We start from the raw sequence: 12,873 nt of genomic DNA, 5'->3' as shown, positions 1-12,873 counted from the left end.
TGTCTGAACCAACCCTAGCTCCTGACATCACTCACTAAGCCACACCCCTTAAAGGCTCACATCCAACATACAAACATTGCGGTACGTGCAGTAATCACACTTAATGAAAGCATGTCAGTGAGAATGTTGGCACCAGTGCAGAGCTAATTTGAAGCGGCAGATGGGACCTGGCTCGGCTAGATGAGGAGGACGCAGTGGCGTTTCAAATGCTGCGCACCAAATGTACCATCATCCATCCATCCATCCATCCATCCATTTTCTACAGTGCCTGTTCTCATTAGGCTTGCGGGTTAGTCGGAGTTGATCCAAAGTGAATTTGGGGTGAAAGGCGGGGCACACCTGGACTGGTTGCCAGCCAGTATGTTGACATCAGCTACCTCAAACATCTTTGACAAAATATATCCAAATCATTTGAAAATCATGCTTTAAAAAAACGGTTTAATCAATAGGCTTCTTCCTTTGATTTAAAGTAATATTTCCCGTAAATTTGGAGATTAATTGCAAACTGCCAGGAAAAGCTCTCACTTTTCGTCATCATCGTTGGTAAGAAAAAAAAAAACTGGGTTCTTGTTTTGAAAATGTATGTGAAATATGAAAACAAAACGTGCTTGGCTCTAATGGCATACAATAGAATCTGACTTTACATGATTCAAATATGACCTGAAAGATTTTGAATTGTTATTTGACCTCAACTGTCTCAAAAGATCCTTTCACATGGTTCGTGTTTTAGATGCTACCTCCAAGCTCCCAGGATATCCTTTGAAAAGAATCAATAGGATACTTGCGCTATTATAGGTCAATAGTTCCAAAAAGTTGGAAGATCATCAGTTTGCGCTGGACAGCGAGCCAGGAGAAAGCGAGAAAATAAATAAATAAAACGGCCAACTAATCTAACGTTTGACCTCAAACACTTAAAAATCTTGGGTGGGATAAGCTTCATAATCAATAGGGTTACGGCCTACTGTATATAAGGGTGAGTCACTTCTAAAAGGTAAGGTAATTTCAAGGCAGATGACACAGAAAGCCAATTCCGAAACATGGTAAAGACGCTTACCGTAAACAATGACGGTAGCCGTTGTGCTGCGTCTCTTGGCCACGATATTCTTGGCCACGCACGTGTAGTTAGCCGTGTCCGACAGGCGCGCTTGTTTGATGATCAGGTTATGGTCGATGGTGATGTAGAAGTTTCTATCCTCCGCTGGGTCGATGATCTCTTCGTTCTTCAGCCACTCCACCTGCCAGAAAGAAGATCAGCGGAATGTTGAAGATTTACGACGGGTCAACCAACTTCAGAACAGAATGAAGAAAACTTAAATTTCTCAAAATTTGGTGGCACCCTCTGCCTATTAGAAAGGCTCCAGATTTGAGAAAATCACCAAGACAAGCTCACTTTTACAAGAGCATTGGAACTGGCCAAAATTACCCCAAAATGGCAGCTTCAAACAAGGGTTAGGGTTAAATTTCAAACCAGCGTTCGGAATCAGTAGTGCACTGTAAAAACAGTTGGGATAATTACAACACAATTTTGGGTCAAATATGGACCGACCCACTACTTGGGTCAATTTGACCCAACTTTCTGGGTTGTTTTTGCAGAAAACAACCTGGAGAATGGGTAGTTATGTACAAAAGAACCCTAAAAATTGGGCTGAGGTGGGCGAGGAAAAGGTGGGTGAAATTAACCCAAGAAGTGGCTTGGTCCATTTTTGACTTAAAATGGTGTTATTTTTAACCCAACTGTTTTCAGAGAGTGCTGTCTGATGTTGCTAAAACGTTACGACTATTTTTTTAACCAGTCAGCTCTCAGCCCCCAATGATCATTTTCATTGATCAATCATCATTTTTCCATCCTCTGATTGGTTGGTCAGAGCAACATTTATTACAGTCAACTTTACTTAGCAAAATATGTCTGGAGTGATCTTCACACACGAATAGATTAAACAATCAGCATCTCTCGTGAGTATGACATTTTTTTTTACACTTTTAATATCTTTGTATTGATTCTGAACTTTTACAGATTGTACGTGGCACAGTAGTAAATGTAAAGATCTAAAAGATCCCACACAGACGGTTGGCAACAGAGAAAAGCACGCAAGTGTCCTGAACATATGCTTTTACAAGACTCTTCGGGTGAAGGGTAGGACAGCAGGGAATATCCTATTTATGAGCCTAATCACATTTCCCGAGCGCAGTATTTACGGCGGCGCACCCTCGTAAATTCAGCCTGTCCGAGCTTTATGGCCGAGGCATAAATGTTCGCAGCAACGTTGTTCCATTCGCATTGTTTAATTTCCTTCTCGCTTCACGTTAGGAAATGGAAATCTCAGATGTGGGGAAGGGAGGAAAACAGGGACAGTGTTATTGTGCTGGTGGTTATTCTCGAGCAACTTGATTCTTTGGATGATGACAAGCTGCTTGTTTGACCTTTTGCTTTCTAATATAAAACGAAAGGTTATGCTCAACAACAAGAAAATGGAACACACAGAATGTGTAGAGGACAAATGGGAAGGAAAGTGCGTCTTTTGACCGTCCCAAAATATCAAGACTCGCTCAGGAGGAAGGGCAGTGAACATCAGCTAACCCAGGAGTCACCCACCTTTTTGAAACAGATTTTCTTCTTGGATAATGATGAATGCGAAGGGCTACAAGTTTGAGACACACATCTGAAAGTAATTAATTTCCTCAAATTACCTTTAATAATGTTAGTAGTACATTATCAATAATGATTTTTTTTTTTTAATGCTAAGACACTGATAATACTAGGAAACAGATAATATCATATTGTCAGCCTCTTGAAATAAAGACCTAAGTCATATTTTGAGAATTTATATATATATATTTTTTTAAACATCTCTTCAGGATGCTGGCCACCTCTGCTAAAATCGACTGCGCCCTTAGTTAAACGGCTCATTCAATTCCACGGCTGAAATGAAATTATTAATACATATAAGATAATCGGAATGTAGTTCCGTTTTTATGTGTTTTCAGAAAAAATGACTTGGGCCATTATTTAAGAGGGTGGCGATATGCAACACTATTTCTATAAATCTCTGAACGCATTTACATTTTCAAATGATCACTTTGACTAGAAAATCACAATGTCCCATCACTGGTGAGCTATTTTTACAACTGGACTGTGGGCTACTCCTGTGACTCTTGGGGGCTACCTGGTGCCCGCGGGCACCACTATGGTGACCCCTGAGCTAACCTAAATGAGCTATCACATTAGTTGAAGTCAGTGAACCATGAAAGGAACCTAAAGAATCCACCCATCCATCCATCCAGCCATCCACCCACACCATATATTTACCATACAGTCATATCATTAACCCTTTCATGCAAAGTGGTCACTTTGCACAGTGGACAGCTATTTAATAGTTGCTTTCCCCGGTATTAATTAATCAAAAAAATATATTTATATTTTAAATAATTACATCAAATCATAATTAATGCATGAAAGGTTTTAAATATATATTTTTTTAATTTAGATTAATTAATATAGGCAAAAGCAACTTTTGAATAGCTGTCCACTGTAGTGACCACTGTGCATGAAAGGATTAACAATATATCTATTTATCCATCTATAATCTATGTACATCTATAATACATTCTTCCATTCCAGTAATCCTCCAAAGATATTGTACCTCATTGCGATCTCCTTCACCCTCCATCCATACAAACCCACCCATGATCTTTCTTTTGTACACTATTAATCCGTCGAACCACCCACGCATCCACCCACCATCCCACCTAGTCTTTGTCCATCATCCAGTCCATCGGTTCATCATCCATCCATCCATTCTTCCATCCATCCATCCATCCCTTTCACTCTAACAATTCTTTAGTAGCGTAGATTCACACACGTGCTGAGATATTCCACTCCATTACCACCGAGTTCTTTTCCCTCCCTGCAAACACTGTTTATAAATGACTCCCAGTCAGCAAAATCAATGAGGACAAACATGCCTCCTGCACTTAAAAAGTAATTTGAACTTCAATGCCAATTAACCCCGGCAACCTTCCGCTCTTGCACTTGCTTACTGTAGCACTTTCCGAGTACACGGTGCAAATGAAACAGACACAAGACGATGCAAAACGACGCTAAAGCAGACCTTTGCCGCCTTCTCACAGCTGTAGTGCAGTCTTTTCATTTTAGCATGCAGGACCCATACATGCTCGGTTGGGTTCAGACAAGGAGACCCCATGTGGTGGCAATACCAGCGCAGCCATCGCATCATTAGCCCCAGCTGGTGTCAACTATCGTGTATGTGCAAGTGTTTGTGTGTGTGTGTGTTTGTGTGCGTAAGACAGCAGACGGTGGCTGATTGGATCAAGCCAGTCTTTGGGGGGGATGGCGTATTTGTTATTTTAACTCTCGCCCCAGCATCACCTGTCTCCCCTGCTTTAGACACACAGATTTAGACACAAGAAACAGTCTTTGATACAATCACATATACGCACACATGCTCACACCACGCGCACAAGATGAAGCCTTGCCCTTGGTTTCAACTGATACAGGATTTGCTAAAAGGTTCAGGAAGAGTCCAGCCTTCTTTTCTTTGAAACAAAAGAAATCACGCGACATTCTTTTCAAAGGGAAAGGGGTTTTGCTTAGTCAGTAATAAAGTTTAATCCTGACTATGTACAAAGCATCGTTAGCGCCCCTGCTGTGTTGTAGATTTTTAGTCGATTTTTTTAAAATGTTTTTTTTTTGTTTTTTTTACAATATAGAGAGAGCAGTGGCGTGGATTGACAGACTGCCTACCCAGCGAGATTCATGAAAAAATATATGCTTTAAATTTTTTTGTAAGTTATTATTCAATTATTTATGAATTTGTGTTTTGTTGTGTTTTTTATTTTATTGAATATTAGGAATGGCATAATTGTGGTTGTCTAAGGAAGACCCGAACTTCATATTATTCAGTTTGTCATTTTATTGGAATATATGACGTTTCGGGACAGGAGGCTTGTGCTCAATGAGAGGAATATTCAGGCCCACCCTGATTTTTCCAGACCCACCCATTAGCCACATTCTGGCTCCACCCCTGGTGCAGAGGTAAGTCCAAATTTAGGGTAATGGGCCTTCACTAGAGTACTACATCCTGCCGCAACAGGAGCACTGAGGTCTACAGTACATACTAACGTAATTAAGAACAAGAAGGAGAGGCAGAGAAGGTCCCCAAAGCTCAAATTAAATTTCATATATTAGATCCCTGTAAAACTGCACAACTGCAAATCCTTCGCGTTCAGTCGTTATTGGCTGCGTCACCTGGTGTGCGGCGGACTTAACAGCATAATTCAACATAGTTTCTTTTCATAGCTGTAATGCATATTGCGTGAAAACTGGTGTGATCAATTCAAACACATGCTCTTGTTTTGTTGCTCTAAGGACAAATGTCCCATCTCCAGCTGTGCAAGATCAAGGCAAAGGCAAAAGGGAACAGCGTTAATGCACGACACTTTCTATCAGCCTGCTTTTTCAGCACTAGTGGGGGAACAAAGGCTTGGTTTGGATAAAAGTAGGCCACGATATAGAAATATTTTGTTCCACTGGGGAGCGCCGCAATAAGAAAAAAACAAAATTCTGTAAGGCGAAAAGCTTTCCGAGCGGCAACATCACAGTCTGTCGCAAAAGAGGAACATCATGTGAATCTGTCAAAGGAAAAACAAATGGCAGAGTTTAAAAAAAAAAGTCAGATTAAAACAAATCCTAAAATGTGGCATTGTGGAGATAAAATGACAAAACACACAAAGGAGCGCTTATGCAATACGCTTTACCACCTGCAAATCACACTGTACTGAAAATGAAGTGTTGATACTGAGGATCATCCCCCTTGATTAGCTGTATTATTTCCATCCCCGCAAGACCACAGCCGAGTGGCTTAAAGAGCTCTCTCCGCCAGTGATTAGCCTTGCCCGTGTGTGTGCGCGTGCGTGCGTGTGTGTGGGTGGGTACTGAGCGGGCGTGGTGCGCTCTAATAATCCCAACAAACCACCCAGGAAGATTTGTCACTTCATTTCATGCTGGAATGACACTCCAGTGATGGGATGCGGAGGTAAGAGAGCAGGAGGAGCCATACTCACTTTCACATGTGCAAACTTTTCCAAATTAGCCCACAGTGGCTTTTTTTTTTTTTTTTTTAAGTTGGAGAAAGTTTGTTTGGGTTTTTTCTTGGCTGAGGAGGAGATACGTGGATTTATGGCAACCACGTTATTGGCCAATGAAAAGCATGTACCTCCCAAAGGCTTTTATATGTAAAGCAACAAATTGATGCAAAATAAAATGTGGCTTCCCAATGAAAATGTTATTTCAATAAAAACATGTCAAAATGTCTTCCTTTTTATACAAAATTGAGATTCCACAGTACAAAAAAATACCATAAACATGTTTACATTTTAATTCATATAACAGTAAAAGAAAATACTCTAGACTGTTTTTAAATATTTAAAAAATATAACATTGTTAAACGTCACACTCAGATGAATAATGCGAATGAGTGAGTTAGCGAGTTAAAAAATCTACAAAACAACTAAAAAGGATTTTCTTTTTATATATATATATATATATATATATATATATATATATATATATATATATATATATATATATATATCACTGGCCCCCCAAAAAAAGCATATTACCACATTTTCCTTGTGTATGTACCCTATGTTTGTACAGTTGTTTTCGCTGTAGTATAGCAATGACAGCAACTACCGACTTTACTCTTGAATTACCTCATTACTGTGGTGATATTGCAACTTTTTTAACTGAATACTGTATGAATACTTAATTGGCATAACAATACGACAGTAAGTATACTGTACTGTTGAAAACAATTGCTTAAAGCAGGAGAATCAAGCCAGATTTTTTTTGTTTTCAATAATAAGTTCAATAGTCCCCCACTATAGTCAAAACACAGTATTCTGATTAATTGTCTCTACCTGGGCCCTTCGGCACTGTGATCTCGTTTTCTGTCAACAGCAAATGGCAGAACAGGCCAAAATGGCCGCCCCCTGAGATCGACAAAAACGCTTGTTTCATATTCCACAACCACAATATTAATCACAATACCATGTTTGGACTTGTGATTGTACCATGTGTAGACTAGTGATTGATATTGTAAAGACGATTTCTGGCTTGACTTCTGGTTTAAAGGGGAAGTAAACGCAAACATAATTTTTTCAAGAATATGTTCAATGCAAACCCACTAGTTGAAAGAAGGCATTCTGATAAATATTGCACTTATGGAATAAGAGTTAATCCACCCGTTTTTAGCCATATTCGGGGGCGGCCATTTTGTCACAACTGCTCAGGGCTCAGGTAACGACCGATCACGGGGGATCACCTGTTTTCTGAAACTGAGCCATGATTGGTCGTTACCTGAGCCCTGAGCAGTTGTAATGTCATTTTCAGTTGACATAAGTGACAAAATGGCCGTCCCCTGAGATGGCTAAACACGGGTGGATTAACTCTTATTCCATCAATGCAATATTAATCAGAATGCCGTGTTTCAACTAGTGGGCCTGCTGGAAACATATTCTTGAAAAAATATGTTTGGGTTGATTTCCCATTTAAAGAAAAAAAAAAATCTAGATAGCGTTGGTGTGCATGATAAATCGCTATACAGTGGACAGGCACTGCACTGCACACGCTCTTAATAAAGGACTAACAAGATCCCGAACCTCAAGTGACGGGGGGCCAAAGTCCACTCAGGGAAAGAGAAGCAAGCAAGAGCTAAAGGAGAGAGGAAAAAGCACAAGGGGGCAGAAATAGTCTCGGAAGGTGATGGAGGTGTTAAGAAAACACAACGGACAGAGTGGAGTCGTTTGAGAGGATGCAAGGAGCGGAAAAGACAGAACTAGGGAGGGGAGTGAGAGATGAGCGCTGGCAAGCCAACACCATCCGTCTTTCGCCTCCACTCGCGTCACCTCTCCTCAGCGAATAAAAAGACAATTGCGCGCGTGTGCGTGTTATCGCTAACAGATGCTAAGCAAACACATGAGCCGCATCCTGATGTGCGGCACTAAGTAGAATAGTAATCAAGCCCTTCATTAGCGAGCTAACAAAGGCCATTACTGCCTAATCAACACTCTTCAAACTCAATCGGGGAAAGCTAATAGAAATTTAATCCAATGGCGCACGTGAATTCAGCTAATGTGGATGTGTGTGTGTTTGCATAAAATTATATACAATAAAGCTCATCGCGGGTGCTGTCACGTTTACACATTTGACTTTATTTGATACATAAAATATTTGAAACACCAGAAAAAAATTGGAGCTAAAGTATATGCTTCTCAATGGAAAGCAAGGTATTCAACTTGTGCATTTAAATAATATATTTTATGGATACAAATAAAAAAAAAAAAAAAACATTATTCCCCATACAGTGGTGCCTTGACTTACGAGGTTTATTTGCAGTGAACCGGGTGGGGGTTGACATGAGCAGGTGAAAGAAAGGTGTCTAAATTAGCGGACTTAGATGTAAAATATGATAGATACCCCGGGCTACATTTAAAGCAACATTAAGCTAATGACGGAGGCGGCCCGGGTGTCTTTTATGAAGTGAGCATGTGCCATTTGACGTCTATTTTAATTGGCCATATGTGCCGTGGTGTCTCGGGGGTTATTTTGGACCGTCCCGCTGGCCTGGCGACACGCTCCAAATGGACCGCGGCTGCAACAACGCAACGCAGGTTAGGTGAGCGCCATGGGGGGATTTCTGGGGAGCTCTGACAGCTTAATTAATGAGATCTGCGCGAGTGACATGAAGATCCTATTAAAGTACGCTGACATTACTGGGTTGTCATAGTGACTACCGCAGATGTCTATTGCACAGACACTATTAGGGCCACACTAAAAAGAAAAAAATAATAACATGACACAACCGCACATCAATTAGAGAATGAGAATGAGAAGAGGGTGGACTCGGTCTTTGGGGATTAATTTAAATTTTACCACATATAAATATAAATATATAAATTAAAAAAAAAAAAAAAAATAAAATATATATATATATATATATATATATATAACTAAATGTGTAATTCAAAATAAGAAAAAACTTGATTTCATAATATTACATAAAAACAAATATGCTACAAGCTAAATATCCAATATCCTTCGCCTCGCATTGTTCAAGCACCAGTTGCTGTAGGTGCAGTACCAAAAGTGTGGCACTACTACAAAGTGTCACATTGGAGCTCATAGATTCTCATCCTCATACATTTTGAATAACGTAATAGAATAAAGTATAAAAAGGGACGGGGTAATATTATCGGAGGTGTGCGCGCGCATATCGTAAGCACAGCTCCCACATGGTGTGTTCTTCAAAGAGCCTCGCAAGCGGGAATAAAAAAACATATCAAGGGGAAATACAAAGGATATGGAAGAGAAAACAATTCCCAAAGTGAACAGAATAGTGCCAGTGCTCTCCAAGGTGTCCCGCCGCCGACAGAATTAGGACACATGAGGACACCCGCTTGGACTGGGACGTGCCTTTAGAGACCTATTTATAACCCAGTCGGTGCACCACCCAAGAAAGATGAATGGCTCACACACACACACACACACACACTCACACACACAAATACATGATACTTAAGTATTATTTCACACTGACTTTGCGACTGTAAACGACCGTGTCTTTGCAGTATGTCAAAACAGAGCATTTTGTTTTGTGTGAGGCGCAAAACGCAGAACCTATGTAGCCGAGTGCACGATTGAAGAGGAAGCTGGCAGACGGGAGTTGGAAGGAGAAAAAAAGCCGGAAAGGAGACAGCGGGAGGAGAGGAGCAGAGATAAATGAGAGAGGAAATGGCAGAAAAGGAGAAGAGTGGGGAGAGCGGAGAGGAGATGTAAGAATAGGAAAAAAAAAAGAATGAGGAGATTGGGTGAAGAGAGGAGAAGAAAGGGGAGATGAAAGGAATGAGGAGGTAAGGAGAGGAAATAGTGGAGAAAATTGGAGGGAGGAGGAGAGGCTACACTGAAAATAAAATTGAGTGTTGAATTTACTCAATTTTATTTCGTCAAGTGGTTTCACAAAATAAAATCCGGATTCAGATGCATTTTTCATGCAGCTGTAGCCTATTGTCTACTTAAAACATATCTAAATCCAGATGAATGAAATAAAATTGACAAAAAAGGAAAAGAAATTAGAGGCGAGGAAAGAACTAAAAGAGGAAAGAGGGGATAAAAGGAAAGAGGAGACGTGAGGGGAGGAAATACAGTAGCAGAGAAAAGAGGAGAGGAGGAGAGATCGACATGAAAGAGGAAATGAGAAGAAATGATCCGGAGAGAAAGAGGAAGGACAACAGGAGAGAAGAGTGAGGAAAATAGAAAAGAGGGGAGGAAACAATGCAGAAGAAGGGAGGAGGAAAGATTAGGAATGAGGAAAGAGGAGGAAAAAGGAGATAAGGATTTGAAGGAGGCAACGGGAGGAAAAAAGAAAGGCGTGCTGATATAAGAAAAGAAGAAAGAGGAGGTAAGGAAAGAACGAGACTCTGGGAGAAAAAAGATGAGTGAGGTAAGGAAAGAGGAAGGAGATGAGGGGAAATAGCATGAGGAGAGGACAAATAATTCCCCCCCTCTTATTTGATAATGGATGACACCAGCATCCCCACTCAGCAACCGCCATCTTTCTTTCCCTAATTGTGTGCGCATTGTATGGAAATAGTGCCACCATTCATTTATCCTTTTCATTCATTCTTCTCTCTTCTCTTCCTTCCTCTATACATGTTGACATGGTCTCCAGTGCCTTAATGGATCACCCACACATATCTGCTCCTCGCCTCCTCCTCTTTCCTCCTCCATAATCACCTCCTCACTAACGCTCTATCGCTCGTCCCCGGTTGCCGTGGAAATACTTCCTTTCTCTCTCTGTCTCCCTGCCGCCGACCTTCTCTAAAGATTGGTCGCCATCCATCTCTGCCTCCCCTTGCTCACGCTCACTCTCTTTACTCTTGAATGTTGACACGAGAGGATGAGTCCAATAGATCACGCAGAAACATCTGCACCTGTGTTAAATCTCTCAGGTGTGCGTGTGTGCGTGCGTGCCCGTGTGCGCATGTGTGCATGTGTGACCTCCTTTCAAGATGAACAACTTCCTTTTCTGGTCTGACAGCGGCTCTCCTTTCTTCTATCACTTTTCTGTACCTGCCAAATAGCGAGTCAAAAACGAATCGAGTATCGTTTATGAGAATGCATTGAATAGTGCTGAGGAGGTGCCTTGAACTTGCCAAATAGTGAGCCACCAACAAATAGAACAGATTCACTAATAAAGTATCTTTTAATAGAATCCATTGACTAGTGTTGATGTGGTGGGTTGAGCTTTTCAAATAGTCAGGCAACAACTACTAGATTCACAAGCAAAGTATCGTTTAATAGCATGCATTGACTAGTGTTGCGGCGGTGACTTGTACTTGCCAAATAGTGAACCATCAACTAATAAAATAGATTCACTAGTAACTGATTGTTTAATAGAATGTAGTGACTGGTGTTGAGGTGGTGCCTTAAACTTGCCAAATAGTGAACCAACGACTAGTACAATAGATTCACTAGTAAAGTATCCATTGACTAGTGTTGAGAAGGTGGCCTGAACTTGCTAAATAGAGAGCCACCGACATTAATAGAGTACATACACAAGTAAAATATTGTTTATTAGAGTGCAATCACAAGTGTGGAGGTGGTGGCTTGAACTTGCCAAATAGTGAGGCAGCGAATAAAAGCATACTCTTAACTCGTGTTGCTAAATAGAGAGGCAGTGACTAATAGAATATATTGACTGGTACGACTGGCATGAAGTGGCTAAATCTTGAGCCAATGACTAATTAAAGCCCATAAATGAATGATAGCATCTATGATTGGAAATAATTACTCTACGAACATGACACTATTCTAATAATCCTTATGTTGCGAATGAGAAGCTAACGTTGTGTGTGTGAGTGTAATTCAAGTGTGCATGAGCGTAGGAATGCTGATGACACTCCATAATCAAGCCTGAGAAGGCTCAAAGTCGTTTTTTTTAATTGACATTCCGGGTCCAAATATGTTATTAATTAAGTAGTACCTTAAATGAAGGTACTTTGTACTATATTGGTAGACCAAGCAGGATTCAAGTTGTATTAGTGGCGGTTCTAGCATGTTTGTCAAGAGCTGGGTGCAGAGGTTGTATAAACTCTGTCAAGATCACAACTAAGGGGGAACCCAAACAAATATTCCTTAGTGCTGCTTTAAATCGCACGTTTTTAATGCTGAATAAGGCACCCCGAGGCACATATTTCATTTTCTCCATGCTTCCTTTTTAGTATAAAAGGAGAATTTATAACAAAATGCGGTACATCAGTCTCCGCGAGGTCACACTGGCTTGGCCCGCAGCCTTGTTTCTACCTTTAAAAGAAGAAGCAGCTTTTTGAAAGCATCAACACATCCAGAGTGCCGGGAGCGACTTCTTGGCAGTGTTTGATAAGCTAATATTTCACTACAATCAGAGGCGGCTGTAAGCGGTGTTATTGTAGTTAACATGGCTCAGCAAAAATAAGCAATCATATTGGATTTTTCACAGTTGCAAAACAAGTAGTCTTGAATGGATTTGAACTGTATCACAGCGACAGTGGCTCGTATCATTAGCGTAGCATATCAGTACAAGCATCATTTGATAATATTCAGTTCATCTTATCGCATTAAAAATATGCAGATTGTACTAATAATACGGCAATGCTTAACAATTCATAACTTATTCAACAAGCACATTTCTTGCTGTTTGAGCAGCCTGTCACTGAATGGCGACAAGTGTGTCCAATTGTTCCTCCTAAAATGATGTTGCCTACTCAACAAGGTGGTGTTCAATTTTTGCCCATTCAAAGCACGCAGCAACATTT

General features: G+C 40.5%; 1 protein-coding gene across 3 annotated transcripts in view; it reads right to left on the bottom strand.

The window, feature by feature from the left end:
• The window catches only part of LOC147147354 (netrin receptor UNC5C-like), a 262,736-nt gene that overhangs the window by 42,932 nt on the left and 206,931 nt on the right, over positions 1-12,873 (bottom strand). For all 3 annotated transcript variants that reach the window (XM_086029738.1, XM_086029737.1, XM_086029739.1), the window contains one exon: positions 1,055-1,235. In XM_086029738.1, coding sequence (XP_085885864.1) covers positions 1,055-1,235 — 181 coding nt within the window. The remainder of the gene's footprint in view (positions 1-1,054; positions 1,236-12,873) is intronic.

The sequence above is a fragment of the Filicampus tigris genome, chromosome 5, assembly GCF_054856515.1.
Source record: "Filicampus tigris isolate MCC_2025a chromosome 5, RoL_Ftig_1.0, whole genome shotgun sequence".
Taxonomy (NCBI): Eukaryota; Metazoa; Chordata; class Actinopteri; order Syngnathiformes; family Syngnathidae; genus Filicampus; species Filicampus tigris.
The sequence above is the reverse complement of the archived record's forward strand: the minus strand, read 5'-3'. Positions and strand labels throughout refer to the sequence as shown.